We start from the raw sequence: 25,889 nt of genomic DNA on the forward strand, positions 1-25,889 counted from the left end.
CGCTGTGATTGGCCAAGCATGCGGGGTCATAGTGCATGCTTGACCAATCATGAGACAGGAATGCACTGCAATGGCGTAGTGCATTGTGGGCCATTTGTGCCACACGAATATGGTGTGAATGGCCCACAATGTTCTGATTTTGCCGAACAGACGAACGGCCGATGTTCGAGTCGAACATGCGTTCGACTCAAACACCGAGCTCATCCCTACTGAATAACATGTCTGGCCTGCCTGCCTGAAAGTTTATTTGAATGCGTACACCAGGAATGGCCTGCAGTCAGATCTAGCTAAACTGGATACAGTGTATATGTAATGCCACTCTCTCTCCGCAAAGAACACACTACACAAGGCTGACGCAGGTGCCCTTATATAGTGTGAGGCATGGACTTAACCCCCTGAGCCATAATTGGCAAAAGGCACTCGATGTTTGAGTCAAACTTATGTTTTACCCGAACATTAAGCTCATCCCTAGCGTGCATACATCAACCAATCTCATCCCATCATCAAACTGTATCGACCCATATGTTATTCTTTAATAACACCCCCTGGATTAGAGATCCCGCCTACTCAGCAGTCAGATATTATAACCAGACTTGTATAGGTAGAGGTGTACCGCTGTATAGACTGATGGATCAGTCCTTCCACAGTGATCGTACATCCACATAAGATGTCACTTTCTATATATGTGCAGATAGTTTTGAACATTTATATGAATTTGCTATGAAAGGTTTGGTAGCGGTCCACTTATTATGGGGAATAGATTGAAAGGGGAATGTAAATACAACAATAGGTGATAAGATTGAATGCTGATCCACATGGAAAATCTAGAAATAATGATCACACCACTTCCAGGTCTGCCCGAAGCAGGGAGTGCAATGATGGGGGGACACAAAGGCAATCAGACAGACCTCTGTGGATTCCTGCTTCAGAATCCAACAAACCCAACAGAAAATATTACCCACCAATACCTCCCAACAATTATAGGGGGGCCACACTAGCCTGGTGAAAGTTCTTAGCCTACCATTTTAGGCAAACTCCCATAGTTCCACTAAACATACCCTTACCAGCCCATCAATTGTTGCTACCAGATGTATGTCTCTTTTGTCTTTTGTACTTATGTACAAAGGATGTTGGCCGTAAATGTGTATTGCATACACACAATCAGACTTTTTAGGCAACAAACACGAACGTAGTGACGTTTCAATGTACTGATGAGTGACGACACCTCAAAAGAGGACATTCAATTACTCAGGTGCCACCCTTTGGTCAACTTCTGTATTGTTGTCTGATGTTTTTCACAAAAGTCTGATGGTTTTGTGTACACTTGATCAGACTTTGCTACATCGTTCTTATGTTGTCAAAAAGTTTGTCTGTTCGCACAGCCAACAAAAGTCCAATGAAAACCAAAATAGTTTGTTCGATGGAACGTACACACAGTTGCATGCTGCCTTAAAACAGCTAATTTGCATGTTTGTTGTCAAAAAGTGTGATTGTGTGTACGAGCCTTAAGAGTCAATGCTGTCTCTACCAGTGAAGCATACATCCACTCCCAAAAAAAAAACATGGGTCCCATGCAGGGCGGACTAATCATTGGGCCACTTGGGCACTGCCCGAGGGGCCCTGAGTCACTAGTGGCCCCATCAGGTTTGCCAGCTTCAGTAAAACCAGGAACAGTATGTAAAAATCTGTTTTTTACATCTGTCTCTGAAATGTCCCTTACCGACATCCATTTGGTCTAAAAATCCTCAGATTATAGCTGCCCCACCTCTCCAGTACCTTCTCTCCAGTGTGTGTGTGTGTGTGTGTGCGTGTGTGCGTGCGTGCGTGCGTGCGTGCGTGCGTGCGTGCGTGCGTGCGTGTACTGTGTGGCCCCATAATCTCCTATTGCCTGGGGGCCCCATGAGTTGTCAGTCCACCCCTGGTCCCATGGGCAACCTGGTACACACACTAATGCCTTTCTCATACAATATTATTTTCCAAATGACTCCTCTTGGTGCAATTTTCCTCCTTGATTGACTGTATCCCTTGTATTTCCTTTTTCTTGCAATACTGTTATTCTAAGTATTTTTCAAGGCAAATTCAAGGTTTTACTTCATAGTATGCTCAATGTTAATTGCATATTATATGCTGGTACCAAATGTTTTATGTTGTGTGCTGATTGCACTGTTATAACACCATTACTCTGTATCTGCCATGTCATGTTACTGTATGGTATATGTTTCTTTAAAAAAATGCAATACAATGCATTGAACTTGGTATAAAAACAAAACAAACAAAAAAACATTCAGACGCTGCTAAATGATGATGGAAATTAAATTGTTTTCAGGTTTGGAGATCATGTGTAAGTTCATTATGGTGATAAACATTTCCATGTTAGAAAACATTTTCTCACTTCTATAAAGGACTGTGTGCTTCCCGAGGTGATATTGTGATCAGATTTGTATGTAGATGATACTTTGTATATATTTATGATGTTTATTATTATTGCTAATTAGAACTATAAGTACACAGAATGAGGTCAACCCCCACCCTGTGTGTACATTGATCTGCTGTTGATTGAAATAGATTCAAATAGACAAAGATGTGTCTGGGCTGATTGAGTAGATACAATGTTTCGTTTTTCTTGCTTCTTTCCTCCATTGTGTTGTGGTTTAAGAACGCCGCGATCTTCTCTTCTTGTGATTTCAGATAAAGTAACAATGTAAGGCGGGAGATTGTGGAGGATCTTTTATTGTAACAATGTTTGAGTGCGGCATAAGTGTTTATTCAGCTCTGCCACCTTGTGGTCATTCCTGGTAGAACACTGGTGTGTGTGTGTGCAATACAAGGAGGTGAATAGGGAATGTATACAGCTAGAAAGTGGAGATGATCTCCGCAATAAATCTAGAATTAGGATGGGAATAGAAGGGAGGTTTATTCACCCCCTCCCACTCTGACCGATCAGTATTATTATTATTTCAGCATTGCCTCACAAACATGCTCTACATAGCGCCGGACATTCCTGGTTTCTATTCCTATTCTCCAATTAAGTTCTATATTATTAATACTGTCAGGTAAAGTTTCCTGTAAAGACAAAGCCTTTGTCTTCTTATCACACTCAGACTTGTAATAGAGGTGAGGAGTAATGACAGGAAATGTGATCACAGTACATCATTCTCTCATCTCTTTTCATTCCAATCTTTCTATGCTGATCGTCTACTCACCGCTAAACCCTCCAACCAAAACCATCCACCCCTCCATACCCGTCCGTCCTGACAGCAATTCGGAGCTTCTATGATTTGTATCATTTATTAGAACGTATTTCATGTGAAGGAACGATGTGATCTCCTTACAGGGACTGCTTTTTATTGTCCTCCATCCTTTAATTCTGCTGAATAAACCTCCCCCAGCTGAAAGGAACACAGATCTCAGATCCTCCTTCACACTCCTTGGAAGGAAAATACGTTTTATTATCTGAAGAAATCGCCCAGATTTGTGATTGGTGCAAATATGAAATTCATTCATACAAATTTCCCGCCGGAATTCTATGGAACGTTCCAATGATCTCAGATAGAGACATCCGACACTAAAATCTGATATCTCTTCCTCCGGGAACATCGATCAACGCTCCTCTGAATTGTCGGGCAGTTTATCCAACCAAGAATAATACATCCGTTAGAAATATGAATGTCACATTTCTTCTCGTCTTTTCATTTTCTCCACCATACAGAACCCGCCCTGCTAGAGAATGTTTTCTATAGAGATCAATGAAAAGTCTACAGAACAAATATATTCTGGACTGAAACGGAGAAAGATCTCAGAATATATTTCTTTTAAAATTATGAAAAGAAAGACATTACTGGCTGATGAAGGAAACGCCCACAGCTCTGATTGGCTCCGATTTCAAATTGCTACTTTCATATTTGCCCGCCTGAATAGCGAAGAACGTTACAGAGAAATAATCAGCCCAATTATACCGCCAAATCCGACACTGAGATCATCAGATGAGACATTTATCCCAGAGATATCATCAATGCTTTATTTCCATCGATTAATCCGGAATAAATAGAAATGGATTCTGAAGATTACTGAATAAAAAAATGTAAAACATTTCCATATGTTCTCTTTTATTCCAAGTCGGAATGTAGCATCCCCCCTACAACATGATAGTGAGATGCGCTTCTGATGAATCACATCCGTTTCCATTCAGCAAAATATCTAAAAGCTTCTAAATGAATGAAATTCTCTGCAGTGTAATAAAAGACCCCGCCCCTTATCGGCATGTTTCCCATCAGGTCCGCTCTGCCTTACACCCAGGAAGGTGAGATGTCATAAAACAATGTGTTTCTTTGTTTCCTTTTCAATATAATGTTTTATAAATATGAAATGACTATGACTAATTGAAACTGCTGTTTGTTTTTCTGTTATGAAGTATTAAAGATTCATATTCTCCGTGTAATCTCCAGGTATAAATAGAAAATAAATAATTGAGAAGAAGGAATAAATGAATCTTCTGGACATGTAATTGCTGTTGCATCAATGTATCTGACTACAGGAATTACATTCTCTATTATTTTGTAATGGATGGGTGTGACTCCGCCTCTTTCCCCGGAAGGTTTCAATCAGGTCCGCCCAGGCTGTATATAAGGAGGGCAGGCAGACAGCGGAGCTCAGTTTCTGTTTGGGCAGAAAATCCTTCGTCATGTCTGGTCGCGGTAAAGGAGGGAAGGGTCTGGGGAAAGGAGGCGCCAAGCGGCACAGGAAGGTGCTCCGGGACAACATCCAGGGCATCACCAAACCCGCCATCCGACGTTTGGCCCGCAGAGGGGGTGTCAAGCGCATCTCCGGACTCATCTATGAGGAGACCCGCGGAGTGCTGAAGGTTTTCCTGGAGAATGTCATCCGCGATGCCGTCACCTACACCGAGCACGCCAAGAGGAAGACCGTCACCGCCATGGATGTCGTCTATGCTCTCAAACGCCAGGGGCGCACTCTCTACGGATTCGGAGGCTAAACCCTCATAGACACCTACCTACTTCATCTACACAAAGGTCCTTCTCAGGGCCACCCACCTTCTCATACAAAGAACTACATACCGCTATTTGTTATCAGTAGAAGTAAACGTGGAAAATGAATGACGCGTTGTACACATTTCTGTAGCGGGGGGTTTGTTCTCGGGATTGGACACGTGACATTCACCCTATGTAGGCGATCTAAGTGTGATCACACTGTATGAGGGGCGATTGATTCTAATCTTTAATGGGCCAATTAAAAACAGTAGTTTGGGTTTGTCAGGAAACGTCCAGAACTGGGATCGGATCAGCTTTATTTGAACATTTCTCTACTAGGTCTAAAGCCCCATATAACCCACTTTTCGATTTTCTGCAGATTTTTCAAAAACCATGTAGTGTAAGGGTCTGCCTGATTGTATTCACTGAAACTCTTAAGGTCTGACCTCCTATTATACGGCTTTGGTAACAAAATCGAATCACGTGTATGGGATCTTATGAACATTCCATCCAGAGAAGCAGATCTAGTGTAGCGCCAAATCTCAGCAGGGAATGGATGGAGGATTTCCGTACAATTATCGGATTCCTTCATTTGTTACTGGTGGAAGAAGTCAAGTTTTTATATTTCATCCTCCTGAGTGCAGATTGTAAAATTTTATAGATCAACTCTCTACCCAATTAGATACAACATTGGAGAAATCATTTTGTTGTGTTCTTAAGTCGCTTTAGTAAAGCAGATCGAACAGTGTATGGTCAGTTAGATATCACAAAGAACACACATCTTTAACACTTCATAACACAAACATCAGTTTCAATTTTTCATATTTATAAAGATTATTTTGAAAAGGAAACAAAGAAATGCATTTTTTTCCTACATCTCACCTTCCTGTGTAAAGATGAGCGGACCTGATGAGAAGGGGCGGGGTCTATTCATGTATTACACTGCAGAAAATGTCATTTATTTAGAAACGTTTAAATATTTTGCTGAATGGAAACGGATGTAATTCGTCAGAATCGCAATATTTTCTTTATTGATTCATAGTACATATTTGTATCTTTTTTTTTTTTTTCAGTTAGTTACATAATTCTAGGCAGATCTGATTATGTGTTTTATTGTACACACCGTTATGTATCTGGCAGTGTCATGATTTCTACCAGTCCATTCACGTATTTATTAATATTCTAGTTGTAATATGGAGGAAATCCGTAACTGATAGAGGCCAGTCCCAGGATCCTATACAGATCTGATGACAAACCTCTTCTTCCAGTTCTTTTTCGGAGATTACACAAATCACCAGTTACTATTGTTAATAACAATTCCATATTTATAAAAGATTACTAAAGAAGGGGAAAAAAAAATCGCATTTATGTTTCTAAGATAAAACCATTTAATACTCCTTTCACTTTTTATACATCTAATAACAGAGAACATCTTTCACATTATTCAACAATCTTTTGAATCGATTTCTATTTCGGATGAATCCGTTTCAAAATAAATCGCTGATATCTCTCGGATAAATGTCTCAGTGTCGGATTTGGCGGTATAATAGGGCTGATAATTTCTCTGTAACGTTCTATAGACTTTCCATTGATCTCTATAGAAAACATTCTCTATGATTCTGTATACAAACCCCTTGATATAATATTTTAGCGCGTTTATAAAGTGCCTGGAATGTTCCCCGGAAGAACTGAAACTTTGTATCATTACATTTCTGTCAGATTAGCCGATCTGAGGTGATTGGGAAGGTTCCATGATAAATGAAGCCAATCCGTTCCATACCCCGCCCGCCATAATAGGGACATTCTGAGATCTGTGCTGCTGATCAGTCGGGGGTGATTGTTTTATTATATAATGAATGATTTCTGATCTGTAATAAATTCAACAGAACTAAAGTCTGAAGGACAATGACGATCAGTCCCTGTAAAATGACCGGATCCCCCAATAATGATTTCCAGGCTCTTTATATGTAGTCATTGTCCTCCCTGTACAGATCTCCTGTACTAGAAGTGTGAATAAATAAGAATGTATTTCCCGTGTAAAGCTATGCAGACAATTGAGGGCTGATTGCATGCGATGTGGTAGACACAATGAGGGGTGTGTGGGGGGCTCTTTGTAGAGAGATGTGGGTGGCTCTGAGAAGAGCCTTTGTGTTGTAGAAATGAAAGGATTTGGGAGTAGAAAGGAGTTGTCGGGATTACTTGGATTTGGCGGCGGCCTTGTGGCTCTCGGTCTTCTTGGGCAGCAGCACGGCCTGGATGTTGGGCAGGACTCCTCCCTGGGCGATGGTGACGCCGCCCAGCAGCTTGTTGAGCTCCTCGTCGTTGCGGACGGCCAGCTGGAGGTGTCGGGGGATGATGCGGGTCTTCTTGTTGTCGCGGGCGGCGTTGCCGGCCAGCTCGAGGATCTCAGCCGTGAGATACTCGAGGACGGCGGCCAGATAGACGGGAGCTCCGGCCCCGACCCGCTCCGCATAGTTGCCCTTCCTGAGCAGACGGTGAACACGGCCGACTGGGAACTGCAGACCAGCCCGGGATGATCGGGTCTTGGCCTTAGCCCGAACCTTGCCTCCTTGCTTTCCACGGCCAGACATTTTGAGATTCCTGTGTCGTTACACTGACAAAGATAACCACCTTCTAGGGTCTCCTTATATTTATACAGTCAATGCTGTGACATCAAACACTTTGATTGGCTACTTTTCAAGCTAGCCAATAGTGTTCTGAATTGTTTCTACACCAATCAGTAAACGAAGAAGGAAAGCAAAACACTCCTCCCCATCACATGACTGAATCCTCCAATAGAAGAGTGAGGAGGGGAGGAGACTCATTTGCATAGGACGCCTATAAAAGCAGCACATGAGGGCGGCTCCAGCACACATTTGCTTCAAACAGCAGAGATCACATTAACCCTTATCATGCCTGAACCAGCCAAGTCCGCCCCGGCGCCCAAGAAGGGCTCCAAGAAAGCCGTGACCAAGAGCCAGAAGAAGGACGGCAAGAAGCGGAGGAAGAGCAGGAAGGAGAGTTATGCCATCTACGTGTACAAGGTGCTCAAGCAGGTCCACCCCGACACCGGCATCTCGTCCAAGGCCATGGGCATCATGAACTCCTTCGTCAATGACATCTTCGAGCGCATCGCCGGCGAAGCTTCCCGCCTGGCTCATTACAACAAGCGCCGCACCATCACCTCCCGGGAGATCCAGACCGCCGTCCGCCTCCTCCTGCCCGGAGAGCTGGCCAAGCACGCCGTCTCCGAGGGCACCAAGGCCGTCACCAAGTACACCAGCGCCAAGTAATCCCCCATCCCCCCCATCATCATCATCCCAACACAAGACACAAAGGCTCTTCTAAGAGCCACCCACCATTTCCATCAATGAGCTCTCATCACATTTTGTCGCAATTGGAGATTCTAAATACATTCAATGAAGAATTAACCGATTATAACAATTGTACAATCTAATGAAGTTGGACATGTGAAGCTGTATTATAGTAAGAAATCCCTCCCAATACAAGCTAGTGTTGCAGATTCCCTTTATTTCGAATTTCCTGACATTTTATTTCCATCCAATCACATTGTATATCTTTCCAAATCTCCGTATAGAAGACCTGGATTTCATAACCACTAGGTGTCAGTGTTGCTCCACCTTACAGAACACATGGGACCTTATTTTCCCGTAAATTGAAAGCGGATAGTTATGTATATAAGGATAACACTTCTATAATATAGTATATATCGTTTTCACCTACACGTTTACTTTCTGCTTTATGGCTTATGTAAGACTAATGTCTGCAGAGACACATATACAAGGGGATTCTTAATTTTACTAAATCGTTTAGGGATCATCTGCTTAGAAATATTACTTACACATCACATTGTGTTTGATTCAAATGTGTCATATAGCATCTATTTTCTTCATGGGAATCCAACTATTATACATAATCATCTACTCACCTTAGATGGGGGATTTAGATCATCAGCTGGGCACACGTTGGCTTTCCTGGTCTGTATCCCTCTATATATAAGTGTGTGTGTCTTTTCTCTAATTAAAAACAAAACAATATATATATATTTGGTAAATATCAGATGCCTCCGATTGCAATACATAGATTGGAAAGTGGGGGTTACAGGGAACATTTAACCCTCTGCCATCTAATTTGCTGAGATATGGGAAACATAATCCAATCTCAATGTTTCTAATTCTTACACTGAGAAGGAGGATTTCTAATCCTTCATTATAAAAACATTTCTTTGCATTGTAAACTCCATTAGCAGGGTCCTCATATTGCTTGTGTATTGAAATGTATTGTGATTGTACTGTCGCCATTTTTATTGTAAAGAGTTGTGTAAACGGCACAATATATATATTCTGTATTTTATTAATGTTATAATAATTAGTATCAAAGTCGAACACGCCAGCGCCAAGTAAATCCCCGACACCCCCCATCATCCCAGCAGGACACAAAGGCTCTTGTAGAAGCCACTCACATACACCATATCAGAGCTGCGATTTCATTGTAAAGTAAACATGATGAAGATATCGTGAGAAATATGGTTCAAATAATGTTTTTAGTGAATTTTCTGACAAAACCTTAATGCAAATTCATCAGATTAATTATGCAATCTAGAAGTCGCCCTGTGTTCATTCCCAAAGATTACGTTGTAATCACCTATTTTTCTTAGAAATTAGATTCGGAAAGAAAACAATGAAATCTGATTGTAGCACGTCCTAGATCCCCGCACAGAAGTCATTTCTCTTGTCACCAGCAGGTGTCAGTGTTGCTCCTCCATAGAGGATACATTGTAGCAGTTTAGTTGAATTGTATCCACATGGATCTGATAGAAACCAATGAGAACACCGACCGATCCCAGATGTGGCTGGGACACGATTCATTGTCTGCTCAGCGATCTGTCCCTCCATGTTAGTACAGAATTGTGCTGGATGGAACAAGCTGTACAAGTCACCTTTCTACTTGTTATTCACTAAGAACGGAATAATCCGATCAGTGAGATCGGAGGAGGATTTTCTGTCATCTCATTTATTATGGAGACAAGCAGTCCAATGTGAGAGCTCCTAATCCTTACACATTGTGTGATGTGGAGGCACTCCCCTCCCCCACCCCACAAAGAAGAGAACTCTACTAACACAGAGAACGGGCAGATCTTGGCGGGCATTTTAAAAATGCCGCTTTTTGTAAGCAAACCAATCATGAAAAGGGGTGTGTTTTTGCTGTCCAATCAGAAGGCAGTGATGTGTATAAATAGACGCCGCACAGCCCGAATTCTCACACTTGTATTCCTTGTGGAGATTGGAAGCATTGATCAGCCATGGCAAGAACCAAGCAGACCGCTCGTAAGTCCACCGGAGGGAAAGCTCCCCGCAAGCAGCTGGCCACCAAAGCCGCCCGCAAGAGCGCCCCGGCCACCGGCGGAGTGAAGAAGCCTCACCGCTACAGGCCCGGCACCGTGGCTCTCCGAGAGATCCGCCGCTACCAGAAATCCACCGAGCTGCTCATCCGCAAGCTGCCCTTCCAGCGCCTCGTCCGAGAGATCGCCCAGGACTTCAAGACCGACCTGCGCTTCCAGAGCTCCGCCGTTATGGCTCTGCAGGAAGCCTCCGAGGCTTATCTCGTAGGACTCTTCGAGGACACCAACCTCTGCGCCATCCATGCCAAGAGGGTCACCATCATGCCCAAAGACATCCAGCTGGCACGCCGCATCCGCGGAGAGAGGGCCTAATAAACCCCCCACCGACCTCATCGCCACCCCCCACACAACAACAAAGGCTCTTCTCAGAGCCACCACATCCTCCTCAGAGAGCTCCATACTATCTCATCTCCACTACATCATACAAATCCTTCCCACCACATCACTTCTTTCTTCTCATCCTTCTCTGCACTCGGATCTCTAACATTTCTAAGACGATTACAAAGTAACAATCCTCACTTCTCTAGGAAGAGCTTTTCTCCTGCCGATCTCTTCCCACCATAATACAATGTAATAATATATAGGAGAGGCAGACCAGTTCCTAGAAAGATTCTCTTCCTATCTCTGTGCTTCCCTCATTACAAGGAGATCGGGGAAAGGAAATGTGTTCAAGATGAGTAAGAACTCATCTCCCCTCCTGTACACAGATCCCGGGATCACCTCTTCCTCAGCTCCGGTGTATAAATAGTAAAACATCTCACACTCACTATTCATTCTTCTGTAGGAAGAAGACATTTCCTCTCCCCGATCTATCACAGGAATCTCTCCTCTGCTATTCTAAAACTTTCTCCAATCTCTCCCCCCTCACACACACACCGATCACATCGTTACACCTTCCCATCAGCACATCTTACACTCTCTTCTCATTCATTATCTACAGAAGACAATTATTGGCACCCTGCAGAGATTTGTACATTTCTCATTGCAAGCGTCAAATTATTGTATATGTCAGCCAATCAGCAGATAGTGGATGGTGTACCGTATAGATCCCTATCTGCTGAGACAAATTACATCTATTCCGATCAGCCAATAAGACCGTTTATATCCTCATACGGGGAACTTTCTAAAAGCGGAGCCGGGAGATCAATTTCTACACAAATGTCACACCGGAGCTGCTAATCCTCTTCATATTTTTGGGAGAAAAATGTGGAATTCTATGACAGTGGAGAGTCCATTCTCCGCATAACACAATGTTCTTGTTGCTGATCATTCTAACATTCCCGATCAGTACAATGATTTCCCTTCTACCGATCACATGACATATTGTAGTGTGAATGTTCCCCTCCCCCGGGGAGATCCCAGACAGTGTGCGGGAAAACCTCCAGGTCTCCTATCTTCACACGACAGATGTGGGTGGGATGGGGCCCCTGAAACGATCCTTTATAGCAGGAGGGATTTCCGATCTACAGGATCTCTAGTGATCATTTGTGGGATTTTCATAAAATGTAATCGGAGATTCCCTGCAAGGGACAAATGTACAATGTGTGATGGGAACATCTCATCTAGACGGTGTGTAAAGTCTATGAGGCCCCTGGTGCCTGTTAGGAGGTGGGTGTAGGTAGGTATGTGTAGGTAGGTGTAGCTCTGATAGGAGGAGGTGGGTGGCTCTGAGAAGAGCCTTTGGGGGGTGGAGATGAGGGAGGTATTCTTATTTCTTCTTCGGAGCGGCCTTCTTGGGCTTGGCTGCTGTCTTGGCTTTAGCCGCCTTCTTAGCCGGACTCTTGGCGGCTTTTTTCGGTTTGGCTGCAGCTTTGGGCTTCTTGGGGCTCTTTGTCGCCTTCTTGGCGGGAGCAGCTGCAGCCTTTGCCGGTTTCTTGGCGGCCTTCTTGGGGCTCTTGGCTGCTTTGCTGGGGGCTTTCTTCTTGGGGGACTTGGCTGGCTTCTTGGCGGCCGCAGGTTTCTTGGGCTTGGCCGCAGCCGATGGCTTCTTCTTGATGGTGACTTTCTTGGCCTTGTCGCCCTCTTGCTGCTTCTTGTTGATCTTGAAGGATCCGGAGGCTCCATGTCCTTTGACCTGGACGAGGCTCCCCTTAGTCACCAGCGCCCTGATGGCGATCTTCAGGCGGCTGTTGTTCTTGTCCACATCGTATCCTCCGGCGGCCAGGAGCTTCTTGAGGGCGGCCAGGGAGACCCCGCTGCGCTCCTTGGAAGCGGCCACGGCTGTGACGATGAGGTCGGACACGCTGGGACCGGACGGCTTCTTGCTGCCTTTCTTGGCTCCTCCGGCTGCCGCCTTCTTAGTCGCCTTCTTCTTGGCGGCGGGCTCCGCTGGAGGAGCGGCGGCTGGGGCGCTCTCAGTTTCAGTCATGATTCTCAACGAGGTTTGGAAAATAGATCAATATCGTGTATGTGTGGTGCTCTGCCTTATATAGAGACGTTCTGCACCTCTATTGGTTGATATAGAACTTGCCTTCTGCACTGCTATTGGTTACACGCTAGACACGCCCACTCACTGTCACTCCAGTGTTGGGGAATCTTCTCTCTCTTGTTGTGTTTCCCTGGCAGAGAGAAAAACGATTATAATAAGAAATAGAAGGATGTCCAATCTTTATCGGGGACCCGATCTGCTCACTGGACTGTCACTTACCGATCTGTCACTTACCGCTCTCATGATCTGCTCAGGAGGCTGAACACAGAGGCTGCAAACACATCCATCCTCCTGAGCGTGTGTCCCATTCTTCCTTCTACCTGCTTTTCTACACACATTCTCATCAGAAAACAATCTTCTCACATCTCCCACTACAATCATCTTCACATTAGATGAGTGAAGAGTGAAGATCAGGAAACATTCCCCTCTAATACAGAACTCTGCTCATCTATAGCTGAGTAGAAGGAGCCGGGAACAAAAACATCAGCCGGTGCCATGAGATCCTTGTGTGATGTGATGGGGGAGATTGTGAAGCCTCATATAACACTCTATCAGATTTTCTGCTGATTTTTTGTCTTCAGCTTTACAAAAACAATGTAGTACAAGGGCCTGCCTGATTGTATACTAATTGAAACCCCTAAGGTTTGGCCTCCTATTATATGGTTTTGGTAAATCTCAAGGAAAAAAAACAGTAGAAAATCTGATAGTGTGTATGGGGTTTTAGAGATACAAAGGTGTCAGCTGATGAGAACATGTCATATTTCATGTACTATGTATCATTCTTTGCTCATTATGACAACTGTAAGATTGTAGCCACTGCACACAGCAGACTAGTAAGTAGTTTATTCTGGTGGTAATGTATCATTATTTGCTAATCAATCATCATGATAAATATATTGTCATTCAAATATGCCAAGTAAGTTTATTGCCTTATTTTACTACACAGCTATATAGCCTACTTAGAAAATATACTGTATAAAGAAGAGAGAGAATAAATAAATAAATAAATAAATAAATAAATAAATAATTAATATAAATAAGGTACTAATGCGCACAACCCCAACTAATCAAACCTAAACTAAACTAAACTAATATAAAAAAAAAATATATATATATATATATATATATATATATATATATATATATATATATATATATATATATATATATATATATATATATATTAAAAAAATATATATATTATTAAGGGAAGCTGCTAACATAAATAATGCTCTCCACGCTATCTAATAAGATGTAAAAAAAAAAAAAAAGGTATGTACCACTGGCTTTTAAAATAGACCACCTATTAAGTGACACAAATCAATAACTCTACATATATATGTACATAAATGTGCAAATATAAAAACACTCAAACCCCCCTTTTTTTCTTCTCCCCCCTCCTCTTTCCCCTTTTCTCTCTCACTCCCCATCCCCTCGCCCCCCCCCCCCCCCCTCTCCCTTCTAATCATTCCCCATCCTGACCCCATCCCCCACTCTGTAGACTCACTCTATACAATTAAATATCAGCAGTACAGAACCCCGGAAACACAATCCACTGATGTGATCCACCGACTTTCAACATGGGCCCCCCAAAACAAAAACGGCCTGGTAGGCACAATCTCATGAACAAGCCTACAGAGGCTGCAGGCGCTCACCCAGGCTCAAATAGCCTTATCCTCAAATGAACCCCGCACATCTTCACCCCCAGACCGAATTGGCTTTAAGTTTGAGGACAGAGATCTTTTACAACCCAACAACATACCAATTTGTTTTGATCTTCTTTTTCTTTCTTTTCTGTTTTCGGCTCCCTCGCCTTCTACCTTGTGAGAGCTACTCCGAAATCACTTATCTCTGATAAGTTGTGACCCAAGGTAGTCAAGCTACCCTACGACAGTTTGTATGTTCAAATGATCAGTGCTTGATTTTGTTTCTGCCAAGAACTCTGATTGTGTTTAGGTAATGTTTTTTTTTTTCCAGCATGGTGTAATTTTCTGTACATCTATGCATTTTCCTCAATAAAAACTATCTTAAAAAAATAAAATAAAAAAAATGTGCAAATATCGCAGAAAATATGTGGCTACATCACAATGCAAAAATAGCTTAAAAAAAAAAAAAAAAAAAAAAAAAAGGTCCATGTGCAATACAAGTGTTCAAAAAAGTTCCAGTGCTATTCAGTAGCTCAATATCCAAAAGTGACAGTTTATCTAATGGTCATGCAGTGTTGTCACATATGCAGACATGCTTCACAAAAAGATAGACGCTCCACCTTCAGTGCTCCACCAGTGCACCCCCTGTTTCCCCCAGCCTCTCACCTCAATACGAGACCCCTCAGGGTCAAACACACTTGTGGGGGAAATTGCTGGCTTAGCTTCTTATAGATGATTCGTTCAGCCTCACATTCAAATCACAATACCACCGATCATGGGGGAAAGAAAGGGGACTCTCATGTGTAGAATTGTAAATAGTGATGGACGAACTTCCGACGTGACATTTCGCAAACGCGAAACGCGAACGCGGCCGATAGTTCGCGGACCATAACGTTCGCGGCGGGCCCCATTGACATCAATGGGAGGTGAACTTTCCAAACCTACAGGTCATATTTGCAGCCACAAAATAATTACTAGCTAGTAGCTGTGCACACATAGTCCCACCACATGGCCAATGACATAGCACATGTATGAATGAATCTGGGATCGACAACTACAAGTTTTCTTTTTTTATATGTGAAATTCTGACAATTCAGGACTCATGAGGCAATGGAGGTAAGGAAAGGTCAGGGTAGACAAAGACAAGGGTGCAGGAGATGACCCCCAGCACCGTGATATAGAGCACTGACACCTGCACCGTGATAGAGAGCACTGACATCAGCAGCGTGACATAAAGCACTGACATCAGCACCGTGATATACAGCACTGACACCAGCACCGTGATATACAGCACTGACACCTGCACCGTAAGCAGCCCCAGGAGGAAGTCAGCACAGCACAGGGATGGTGGGAGCCCCTCATAATATGCACAGCAGAGGTAAAGCCCCAGGAGGAAGTCAGCACAGCACAGGGATGGTGGGAGCCCCTCATAATAAGCAGCCCCAGGAGGAAGTCAGCATAGCACAGGAATGGTGGGATCCCCTCATAATAAGCAGCCCCAGGAGGAAGTCAGCACAGCACAGGGATGGTGGGAGCCCCTCATAATAAGCAGCCCCAGGAGGAAGTCAGCACAGCACAGGGATGGCAAACTTTACAAACCTACAGGTCATATTTGCAGCCACAAAATAATTACTAGCTGTGCACACATAGTCCCACCACATGGCCAATGACATAACCCATGTATGAGGTGAATCTGGGATCGACAACTACAAGCATTCTTTTTTTATATGTGAAATTCTGAAAATTCAGGACTCATGAGGCAATGGAGGCGAGGGAAGGTCAGGGTAGGCAAAGAAAAGGGTGCAGGAGATGATCACCAGCACCGTGATATAGAACACTGACACCTGCACCGTGATAGAGTGATCTGACACCAGCACCGTGATAGAGAGCACTGACATCAGCAGCGTGACATAAAGCACGGACACCAGCACTGTGATATACAGCACTGACACCTGCACCGTAAGCAGCCCCAGGAGGAAGTCAGCACAGCACAGGGATGGTGGGAGCCCCTCATAATGAGCATAGCACAGGGATGGTGGGAGCCCCTCATTATAAGCAGCCCCGTGAGGATGTCAGCATAGCACAGGGATGGTGGGAGCCCCTCATCATAAGCAGCCCCAGGAGGAAGTCAGCACAGCACAGGGATGGTGGGAGCCCCTCATAATAAGCAGCCCCAGGAGGATGTCAGCATAGCACAGGGATGGTGGGAGCCCCTCATCATAAGCAGCCCCAGGAAGAAGTCAGCACAGCACAGGGATGGTGGGAGCCCCTCATAATAAGCAGCCCCAGGAGGATGTCAGCATAGCACAGGGATGGTGGGAGCCCCTCATCATAAGCAGCCCCAGGAGGAAGTCAGCACAGCACAGGGATGGCAAACTTTACAAACCTACAGGTCATATTTGCAGCCACAAAATAATTACTAGCTGTGCACACATAGTCCCACCACATGGCCAATGACATAACACATGTATGAGGTGAATCTGGGATCGACAACTACAAGCATTCTTTTTTATATGTGAAATTCTGACAATTCAGGACTCATGAGGCAATGGAGGCGAGGGAAGGTCAGGGTAGGCAAAGAAAAGGGTGCAGGAGATGATCACCAGCACCGTGATATAGAACACTGACACCTGCACCGTGATAGAGTGATCTGACACCAGCACCGTGATAGAGAGCACTGACATCAGCGGCGTGACATAAAGCACTGACACCAGCACTGTGATATACAGCACTGACACCTGCACCGTAAGCAGCCCCAGGAGGAAGTCAGCACAGCACAGGGATGGTGGGAGCCCCTCATAATGAGCATAGCACAGGGATGGTGGGAGCCCCTCATAATAAGCAGCCCCAGGAGGATGTCAGCATAGCACAGGGATGGTGGGAGCCCCTCATCATAAGCAGCCCCAGGAGGAAGTCAGCACAGCACAGGGATGGCAAACTTTACAAACCTACAGGTCATATTTGCAGCCACAAAATAATTACTAGCTGTGCACACATAGTCCCACCACATGGCCAATGACATAACACATGTATGAGGTGAATCTGGGATCGACAACTACAAGCATTCTTTTTTATATGTGAAATTCTGACAATTCAGGACTCATGAGGCAATGGAGGCGAGGGAAGGTCAGGGTAGGCAAAGAAAAGGGTGCAGGAGATGATCACCAGCACCGTGATATAGAACACTGACACCTGCACCGTGATAGAGTGATCTGACACCAGCACCGTGATAGAGAGCACTGACATCAGCAGGGTGACATAAAGCACTGACACCAGCACTGTGATATACAGCACTGACACCTGCACCGTAAGCAGCCCCAGGAGGAAGTCAGCACAGCACAGGGATGGTGGGAGCCCCTCATAATGAGCATAGCACAGGGATGGTGGGAGCCCCTCATAATAAGCAGCCCCAGGAGGATGTCAGCATAGCACAGGGATGGTGGGAGCCCCTCATAATAAGCAGCCCCAGGAGGATGTCAGCATAGCACAGGGATGGTGGGAGCCCCTCATCATAAGCAGCCCCAGGAGGAAGTCAGGTCAGCACAGGGATGGCAAACTTTACAAACCTACAGGTCATATTTGCAGCCACAAAATAATTACTAGCTGTGCACACATAGTCCCACCACATGGCCAATGACATAACACATGTATGAGGTGAATCTGGGATCGACAACTACAAGCATTCTTTTTTATATGTGAAATTCTGACAATTCAGGACTCATGAGGCAATGGAGGCGAGGGAAGGTCAGGGTAGGCAAAGAAAAGGGTGCAGGAGATGATCACCAGCACCGTGATATAGAACACTGACACCTGCACCGTGATAGAGTGATCTGACACCAGCACCGTGATAGAGAGCACTGACATCAGCGGCGTGACATAAAGCACTGACACCAGCACTGTGATATACAGCACTGACACCTGCACCGTAAGCAGCCCCAGGAGGAAGTCAGCACAGCACAGGGATGGTGGGAGCCCCTCATAATGAGCATAGCACAGGGATGGTGGGAGCCCCTCATAATAAGCAGCCCCAGGAGGATGTCAGCATAGCACAGGGATGGTGGGAGCCCCTCATCATAAGCAGCCCCAGGAGGAAGTCAGCACAGCACAGGGATGGCAAACTTTACAAACCTACAGGTCATATTTGCAGCCACAAAATAATTACTAGCTGTGCACACATAGTCCCACCACATGGCCAATGACATAACACATGTATGAGGTGAATCTGGGATCGACAACTACAAGCATTCTTTTTTATATGTGAAATTCTGACAATTCAGGACTCATGAGGCAATGGAGGCGAGGGAAGGTCAGGGTAGGCAAAGAAAAGGGTGCAGGAGATGATCACCAGCACCGTGATATAGAACACTGACACCTGCACCGTGATAGAGTGATCTGACACCAGCACCGTGATAGAGAGCACTGACATCAGCAGGGTGACATAAAGCACTGACACCAGCACTGTGATATACAGCACTGACACCTGCACCGTAAGCAGCCCCAGGAGGAAGTCAGCACAGCACAGGGATGGTGGGAGCCCCTCATAATGAGCATAGCACAGGGATGGTGGGAGCCCCTCATAATAAGCAGCCCCAGGAGGATGTCAGCATAGCACAGGGATGGTGGGAGCCCCTCATAATAAGCAGCCCCAGGAGGATGTCAGCATAGCACAGGGATGGTGGGAGCCCCTCATCATAAGCAGCCCCAGGAGGAAGTCAGGTCAGCACAGGGATGGCAAACTTTACAAACCTACAGGTCATATTTGCAGCCACAAAATAATTACTAGCTGTGCACACATAGTCCCACCACATGGCCAATGACATAACACATGTATGAGGTGAATCTGGGATCGACAACTACAAGCATTCTTTTTTATATGTGAAATTCTGACAATTCAGGACTCATGAGGCAATGGAGGCGAGGGAAGGTCAGGGTAGGCAAAGAAAAGGGTGCAGGAGATGATCACCAGCACCGTGATAGAGTGATCTGACACCAGCACCATGATAGAGAGCACTGACATCAGCAGCGTGACATAAAGCACTGACACCAGCAGCGTGACATAAAGCACTGACACCAGCACCGTGATATACAGCACTGACACCTGCACCGTAAGCAGCCCCAGGAGGAAGTCAGCACAGCACAGGGATGGTGGGAGCCCCTCATAATAAGCAGCCCCAGGAGGAAGTCAGCACAGCACAGGGATGGTGGGAGGCCCTCATAATAAGCAGCCCCAGGAGGAAGTCAGGACAGCACAAGGATGGTGGGAGCCCCTCATAATGAGCATAGCACAGGGATGGTGGGAGCCCCTCATAATATGCACAGCAGAGGTACAGCCCCAGGAGAATCTGAGGTGAATCTGAGATCGACAACTACAAGTAGGGATGAGCCGAACACCCCCCGGTTCGGTTCGCACCAGAACTTTCGAACGACCCCAAATTCATATGAACTTTAGAACCCCATTGAAGTCTATGGGACTCGAACGTTCGAAATTAAAAGTGCTAATTTTAACGGCTAATATGCAAGATACTGTCCTAAAAAGGGTTTGGGGACCTGGCTCCTGCCCCAGGGGACATGGGTCAATGCCTAAAATGTTTTTAAAAATGTCCGTTTTGGCGGGAGCACTGATTTTAATGACGATTAAAGTGAAAAAAATGTGAAATATTCCTTTAAATATGGTGCCTGGGGGGTGTCTGTAGTATGCCTGTGAAGTGCCACGTGTTTCCCGTGTTTAGAACAGTCCCTGCACAAAATGACATTAAACGGAAATAACATAATTGAAAACTGCTTGCGGTTTTAATGTTATATCTGGTTCCTGCAATATGGTTGAAATATATTGAGAAAAATGGCATGGGTATCCCTCCCTGCCCATTACCAGCCCCTTTGGGTCTTGTACGCATATTAAGGGGAACCCCGTACCCATATTAAAAAAAGGAAATGCGTGTGGCCCCCAGGCCCTATATACTCAGAACCGCAGTATATAGGCAGTGAAAACAAGACAGGGACTGTGTAGGTTTGTTGTGTTAAGTTGAATCTGTTTGTAATTTTCAACTGGTACATTTTTAAAGTGTAGCTCCAGTCAAAAAAACTATTTTTAAGCTTTTTGGAAAACATAGGGAAGGGTTATCACCCCTGTATAATTTGTTTTGTCGTCCATCTTTTTTCATCTCACTTGCTGTTGTCTCCTTCCGTTTGCAAGTAGGAGATGTTTGTAAGTTGGATGTTTGAAAGTAGGGGCCTGCCCTATATGCTCTGCAGAAATGGCGGAACAAGGTGTTGGTTTTGCCACAACATTGTAAGCCCTCAAAGTGACTCTTGGTGGGCACTGGAGCGCCCTGCTGTGGACAGTTATATCAAGAATAGTGATGGACGAACTTCCGACGGGACGTTTCGCGAACGCGAAATGCGAACGGACCCAAACGTTCGCGAAACCGAACGTTCGCCGCGGGCCCCATTGACTTCAATGGGAGGCGAACTTTGCAAACCTTCATGTCGAATTTGCGGCCACGTGGTAATTATTAGGGGGTAAAACGTAGTCCCACCATCTGGACAATGACATAATACATGTATGAGGTGAATTTGGGATCGATAACTACAAGCATTTTTATTTTATTTGGGAAATTGTTCTAACAATTCAGGACTATGGAGCTAATGAAGGCAATGGAGGAGAGGGAAGGTCAGGGACCAGGGTAGGCAAAGAAGAGGGTGCAGGAGATGATCACCAGCAGCGTGACATACCGGAATGACACATGCACCGTGATAGAGGCATCTGACAGCAGCACCGTAATACAGAGCACTGACAGCAGCACCGTGACATACAGCGCTGACAGCAGCACCGTGACATACAGCGCTGACAGCAGCACCGTGACATACAGCGCTGACAGCAGCACTGTGACATACAGCGCTGACAGCAGCACCGTGACATACAGCGCTGACAGCAGCACCGTGACATACAGCGCTGACAGCAGCACCGTGACATACAGCGCTGACAGCAGCACCGTGACATACAGCGCTGACAGCAGCACCGTGACATACAGCGCTGACAGCAGCACCGTAAGCAGCCCCAGGAGGAAGTCAGCACAGCACAGGGATGGTGTGATCCCCTCATAATAAGAACCCCCAGGAGGAAGTCAGCACAGCACAGGGATAGTGTGATCCCTTCATAATAAGAACCCCCAGGAGGAAGTCAGCACAGCACAGGGATATCATAAGCAGCCCCAGTAGAAATATGACACCGCTCAACCTCTTCAAAGAGGAGGGTAGGGGCATATAGTACGGTGTGCTTTTTTGGGTCAAGGAAGTGAGCCAAATGAATTAAGAAGGTCTGTGTGCTTGATTAAAAAAATAGTTTATAGACATATACATGGTCTACTGGTCACATGTGTTGAATTCCTCCGAGATCCATGCCTCATTCATTTTTAGAAATGTGAGGTAGTTAACACTGTGGTGAGCTAGGCGAGTACGCTTATCGGTCACAATCCCCCCTGCTGCGCTGAACGTCCTTTCGGACAGGACACTGGATGAGGGGCAAGCCAACAGTTCGATTGCAAATTGGGCAAGCTCTGGCCAGAGGTCAAGCCTGCCCACCCAGTAGTCTAGGGGTTCATCACTCCTCAGAGCGTCCACATCGGCCGTTAACCCAATGTAGTCGGACACCTGACGGTCTAGGCGTTCCCTGATGCTGGATCCGGATGACACCTGTCGATGGGTCGGCTGAAAGAATGACCTCATATCCGAAGTCACCAACACATCTTCAAACCGGCCTCTTCTTGCAGGCGCTGTTGGATTGGTACCCGCAAATCCTTCTCTGGGAGTGGGAATTGCTCCTCTGCCAGCGCACGCAAAAGCAGAATGCAGCATTTCTCGAAGCAAGGCCTGGAAGTGCTGCATTCTGACAGCCCTCTGCGACGGCGGTAACATTTCCGCCATTTTGTGTTTGTACCGGGGGTCTAAGTACGTTGCCACCCAGTACTGGTCCTTGACCCTCATGCTTTTTATACGGGGGTCCCTATTAAAACACTGGAGCATGAAGGCCCCCATTTGCACTAAAGTGGAAGCGGTGTGGTGGCCTGGCTCCTGCTCATCATCCAGGATAATGTCGTCCTCTTCATTCTCCTCTCCCCATCCTCGCACAACAGGGATCCCAGAAAGGTTTAAAGCATGCTCTTCTTGCTCCTGCTCATCCGCCCCGGCACCATCCTCCTCTGACTCCTCATCAGACTCCTGTTGTTGACTTGTCTCAGATAGAGTAGCCCCCCCTGGGAATTCATCCAGCATTGCGACTTCCTCATCTTCCCGCTCCTGCTCCTCCACAGCCTGATCAATGACACGACGCAATGCACGCTCCAGAAAGAAGGCATAAGGTACCATGTCACTGATGGCGCCATGGCTGCGACTGACCAGTTTGGTGATCTCCTCAAATGGCCGCAGAAGTCTGCATGTGTCGCGCATGAGCAGCCACTGGCGCGGTGAAAAAAAACCCAGCTCCCCAGAACCGTTTCTTTCGCAGAGTTCATACAGGTAGACGTTAACTGCACGTTTCTGCTGGAGCAGCCTATCAAGCATATAGAAGGTTGAGTTCCATCGCGTCGGGCAATCGCAAATAAGACGTCTGACCGGCAGATGGTGTCGCCGCTGAATGTCAGCAAGGCGAGCCATGGCCGTGTAAGATCTTCTGAAATGGGCCGAGATTTTCCTTGCCTGCCGCAAGATGTCCTGGACCCCAGGGTATTTGACAAGGAATCGCTGCACGACCAAGTTTAAGACGTGTGCCATGCACGGCACGTGCGTGATTTTGCCCTGTTTCAATGCGCTAAGCAGATTGGCACCGTTGTCACACACCACTTTACCAACTGTCAAATTGAGCGGTGTTAGCCACTCATCTGCCTGTGAACGCAAAGCTGAAAGGAGTGCCGGGCCAGTGTGGCTCTTTGCTTCCAGGCACAACAGACGCAGCACGGCATGGCAACGTCTCACCTGGCATGTGGAATAGGTTCTGGGGAGCTTGGGCGGTGCAGTGGAAGAGACGCTAGCAGCGGAAAAGGAGGAGGCAGCTGAGGAGGAGAGGGAGGAGGATGGAGTAGGAGGAGGAGAAGAAGAGTCAGGCCTGCATGCAATCCGTGGCGGTAAAACCAAATCTACACGGGTGCCACGGGTTACATGCTTGACGGCCGTCAGAAGGTTCACCCAGTGGGCAGTAAAACTGATATACCTTCCCTGCCCGTGTTTGCTAGACCACGTGTCTGTGGTCAGATGTATCTTGGCACCGACACTGTGTGCCAGAGATACATTCACTTGCCGCTGAACATGGCCATATAGCTCTGGGATGCCCTTCTCTGAGAAATACTTCCTTCCTGGGACCTTCCATTGTGGTGTTCCAATGGCCACAAATTTGCGAAAGGCCTCCGAGTCCACCAGTTTATATGGCAGTAGTTGGCGGGCTATGAGTTCTGACAAGCCAGCCGCCAACCGTTGGGCAAGAGGGTTATCCGGCGTCATCATTTTTTTACGCTCAAACATTAGGCCCACGGAAGCCTGCCTTTTTGCAGAAAAATGTGAGCTTGGCGTGATGGAAGGTGGAGTGGAGGACAATTGTGAGGAGAGAGGAGAAGGAGAAGTAGAAGACGAGGCTGGACGGTGAGAGCCTGCAGTGTGGCTTTGTGTGTTCCGTTGCTCCCACTGGGCTCGGTGATGGCTGCTCATGTGCCTTCTTAAGGCGGTCGTCCCTAGGTGAGTATTGGGCTTACCGCGACTAACGCGTTGACTGCAAAGATTGCAGATGGCAACGCTATTGTCAGCAGCGGACACGTTAAAAAAAGCCCACACTGCGGAGCCATGTGCCGGTGTCCTGGGAGCGCCAGATGTGACCGTACATGGTCGATGACTCGCTCCTGATACATTTGCAGTCTGCTTTGTCCCTGCTGTGCAATGTAAGTCATTGCTGCTTCTCCTCCCTATCTGCTGGTCCATATCTCCCTCTGAACTCCCCTCCTCTTCCTCTCTTGTGGGCACCCACGTGACATCACTAGACACGTCATCATCAACGTCACCTTCCCCACCGCTATAAGTAGAGATCTCGGAGTAGGCAGCAACACCGGGGACCAACCTCCTCCTTGGGCTGATCTGGGTACTGGCGTCAGACTGCTGAGTAGCGCTTGTTGCTACCTCCTCTTCCTGATCCAATACCAAGAGTGGCTGCGCATCAGAAATGTCCTCTTGATATGGATCGGAAAATAATTCCAGTGACTCAAGCGGAAGGTATGTGGTGGTGGTGGTGGTGGTCGTGTTGTTGGTGGTAGTGTCTTTGGGGGTGCACATAGCAGAGAGTGAAGAAGAGGGTGCAGATCGAGAGGATGAGGAGGGTGCAGAAGAGTAAGGCTGAGCGAGCCACTCAACCAAGTCTGGTGCATCCTTTAAAGTAATTGAACGCACCTTCTGCAACTTCCCACTTTGGCTCAAGCCTGTTGCTCCTGCCCTACCCCTACCACCCCTGCGGAAGGGCCTGCCTCTTCCTCTGCCTGTCATTTTTTAAATGACCCTGTGACAAAACTCTTAGTCCCTATACCGATGAAGGACTGCTGCAGTATAGGGCAGCGGTCAGCAGTGGTGCACGTCAACCCTATCTATTGTGGACCGATAGCGGTCCTTACAGAACAGCAGACTGTACCGCACTCAAGCCTATGTACCGTAGCACCCTATACCAAGTTACCAGTCCTTATAAGAACTTTTGTGGAACAAGCAGGTTGTGTGTTAGTGATTAGCAGACTGTACGTCAGTCCCTATACCGCTGAAGGACTGCTGCAGTATAGGGCAGCGGTCAGCAGTGGTGCACGTCAACCCTATCTATTGTGGACCGATAGCGGTCCTTACAGAACAGCAGACTGTACCGCACTCAAGCCTATGTACCGTAGCACCCTATACCAAGTTACCAGTCCTTATAAGAACTTTTGTGGACCAAGCAGGTTGTGTATTAGTGTTTAGCAGACTGTACGTCAGTCCCTATACCGCTGAAGGACTGCTGCAGTATAGGGCAGCGGTCAGCAGTGGTGCACGTCAACCCTATCTATTGTGGACCGATAGCGGTCCTTACAGAACAGCAGACTGTACCGCACTCAAGCCTATGTACCGTAGCACCCTATACCAAGTTACCAGTCCTTATAAGAACTTTTGTGGAACAAGCAGGTTGTGTGTTAGTGATTAGCAGACTGTACGTCAGTCCCTATACCGCTGAAGGACTGCTGCAGTATAGGGCAGCGGTCAGCAGTGGTGCACGTCAACCCTATCTATTGTGGACCGATAGCGGTCCTTACAGAACAGCAGACTGTACCGCACTCAAGCCTATGTACCGTAGCACCCTATACCAAGTTACCAGTCCTTATAAGAACTTTTGTGGACCAAGCAGGTTGTGTATT

General features: G+C 46.3%; 4 protein-coding genes across 4 annotated transcripts; 2 read left to right on the forward strand and 2 right to left on the reverse strand.

Annotated features, from left to right (window-relative positions):
• Positions 1-7,112: 7,112 nt before the first annotated feature.
• On the reverse strand, positions 7,113-7,686 carry LOC143955263 (histone H2A.J). Its single transcript, XM_077465343.1, has one exon. The coding sequence runs from the start codon at positions 7,577-7,579 to the stop codon at positions 7,184-7,186; it is 396 nt and encodes a 131-aa protein (XP_077321469.1). The 5' UTR covers positions 7,580-7,686; the 3' UTR covers positions 7,113-7,183.
• Positions 7,687-7,845: 159 nt separating this feature from the next.
• Positions 7,846-8,346, forward strand: LOC143955264 (histone H2B 1.1). Its single transcript, XM_077465344.1, has one exon. It carries the CDS (start codon positions 7,901-7,903, stop codon positions 8,279-8,281), a length of 381 nt encoding a protein of 126 aa, XP_077321470.1. The 5' UTR covers positions 7,846-7,900; the 3' UTR covers positions 8,282-8,346.
• Positions 8,347-10,311: 1,965 nt separating this feature from the next.
• On the forward strand, positions 10,312-12,610 carry LOC143955262 (histone H3). The gene has a single exon (XM_077465342.1). The coding sequence runs from the start codon at positions 10,312-10,314 to the stop codon at positions 10,720-10,722; it is 411 nt and encodes a 136-aa protein (XP_077321468.1). The 3' UTR covers positions 10,723-12,610.
• LOC143955261 (uncharacterized) lies at positions 12,069-12,802 on the reverse strand. Its single transcript, XM_077465341.1, has one exon. It carries the CDS (start codon positions 12,776-12,778, stop codon positions 12,119-12,121), a length of 660 nt encoding a protein of 219 aa, XP_077321467.1. The 5' UTR covers positions 12,779-12,802; the 3' UTR covers positions 12,069-12,118.
• Between the last annotated feature and the right edge of the window lie 13,087 nt (positions 12,803-25,889).

Source organism: Lithobates pipiens, unplaced genomic scaffold, assembly GCF_037356315.1.
Source record: "Lithobates pipiens isolate NorthernLeopardFrog02 unplaced genomic scaffold, aLitPip1_a1.2 Scaffold_35, whole genome shotgun sequence".
Lineage (NCBI taxonomy): Eukaryota > Metazoa > Chordata > Amphibia > Anura > Ranidae > Lithobates > Lithobates pipiens.

Excerpts from the sequence above, each read along its gene's own strand:
- LOC143955263 (XM_077465343.1), bottom strand. The coding sequence starts at position 7,579 with ATGTCTGGCCGTGGAAAGCAAGGAGGCAAGGTTCGGGCTAAGGCCAAG.
- LOC143955264 (XM_077465344.1), top strand. The coding sequence starts at position 7,901 with ATGCCTGAACCAGCCAAGTCCGCCCCGGCGCCCAAGAAGGGCTCCAAG.
- LOC143955262 (XM_077465342.1), top strand. The coding sequence starts at position 10,312 with ATGGCAAGAACCAAGCAGACCGCTCGTAAGTCCACCGGAGGGAAAGCT.
- LOC143955261 (XM_077465341.1), bottom strand. The coding sequence starts at position 12,778 with ATGACTGAAACTGAGAGCGCCCCAGCCGCCGCTCCTCCAGCGGAGCCC.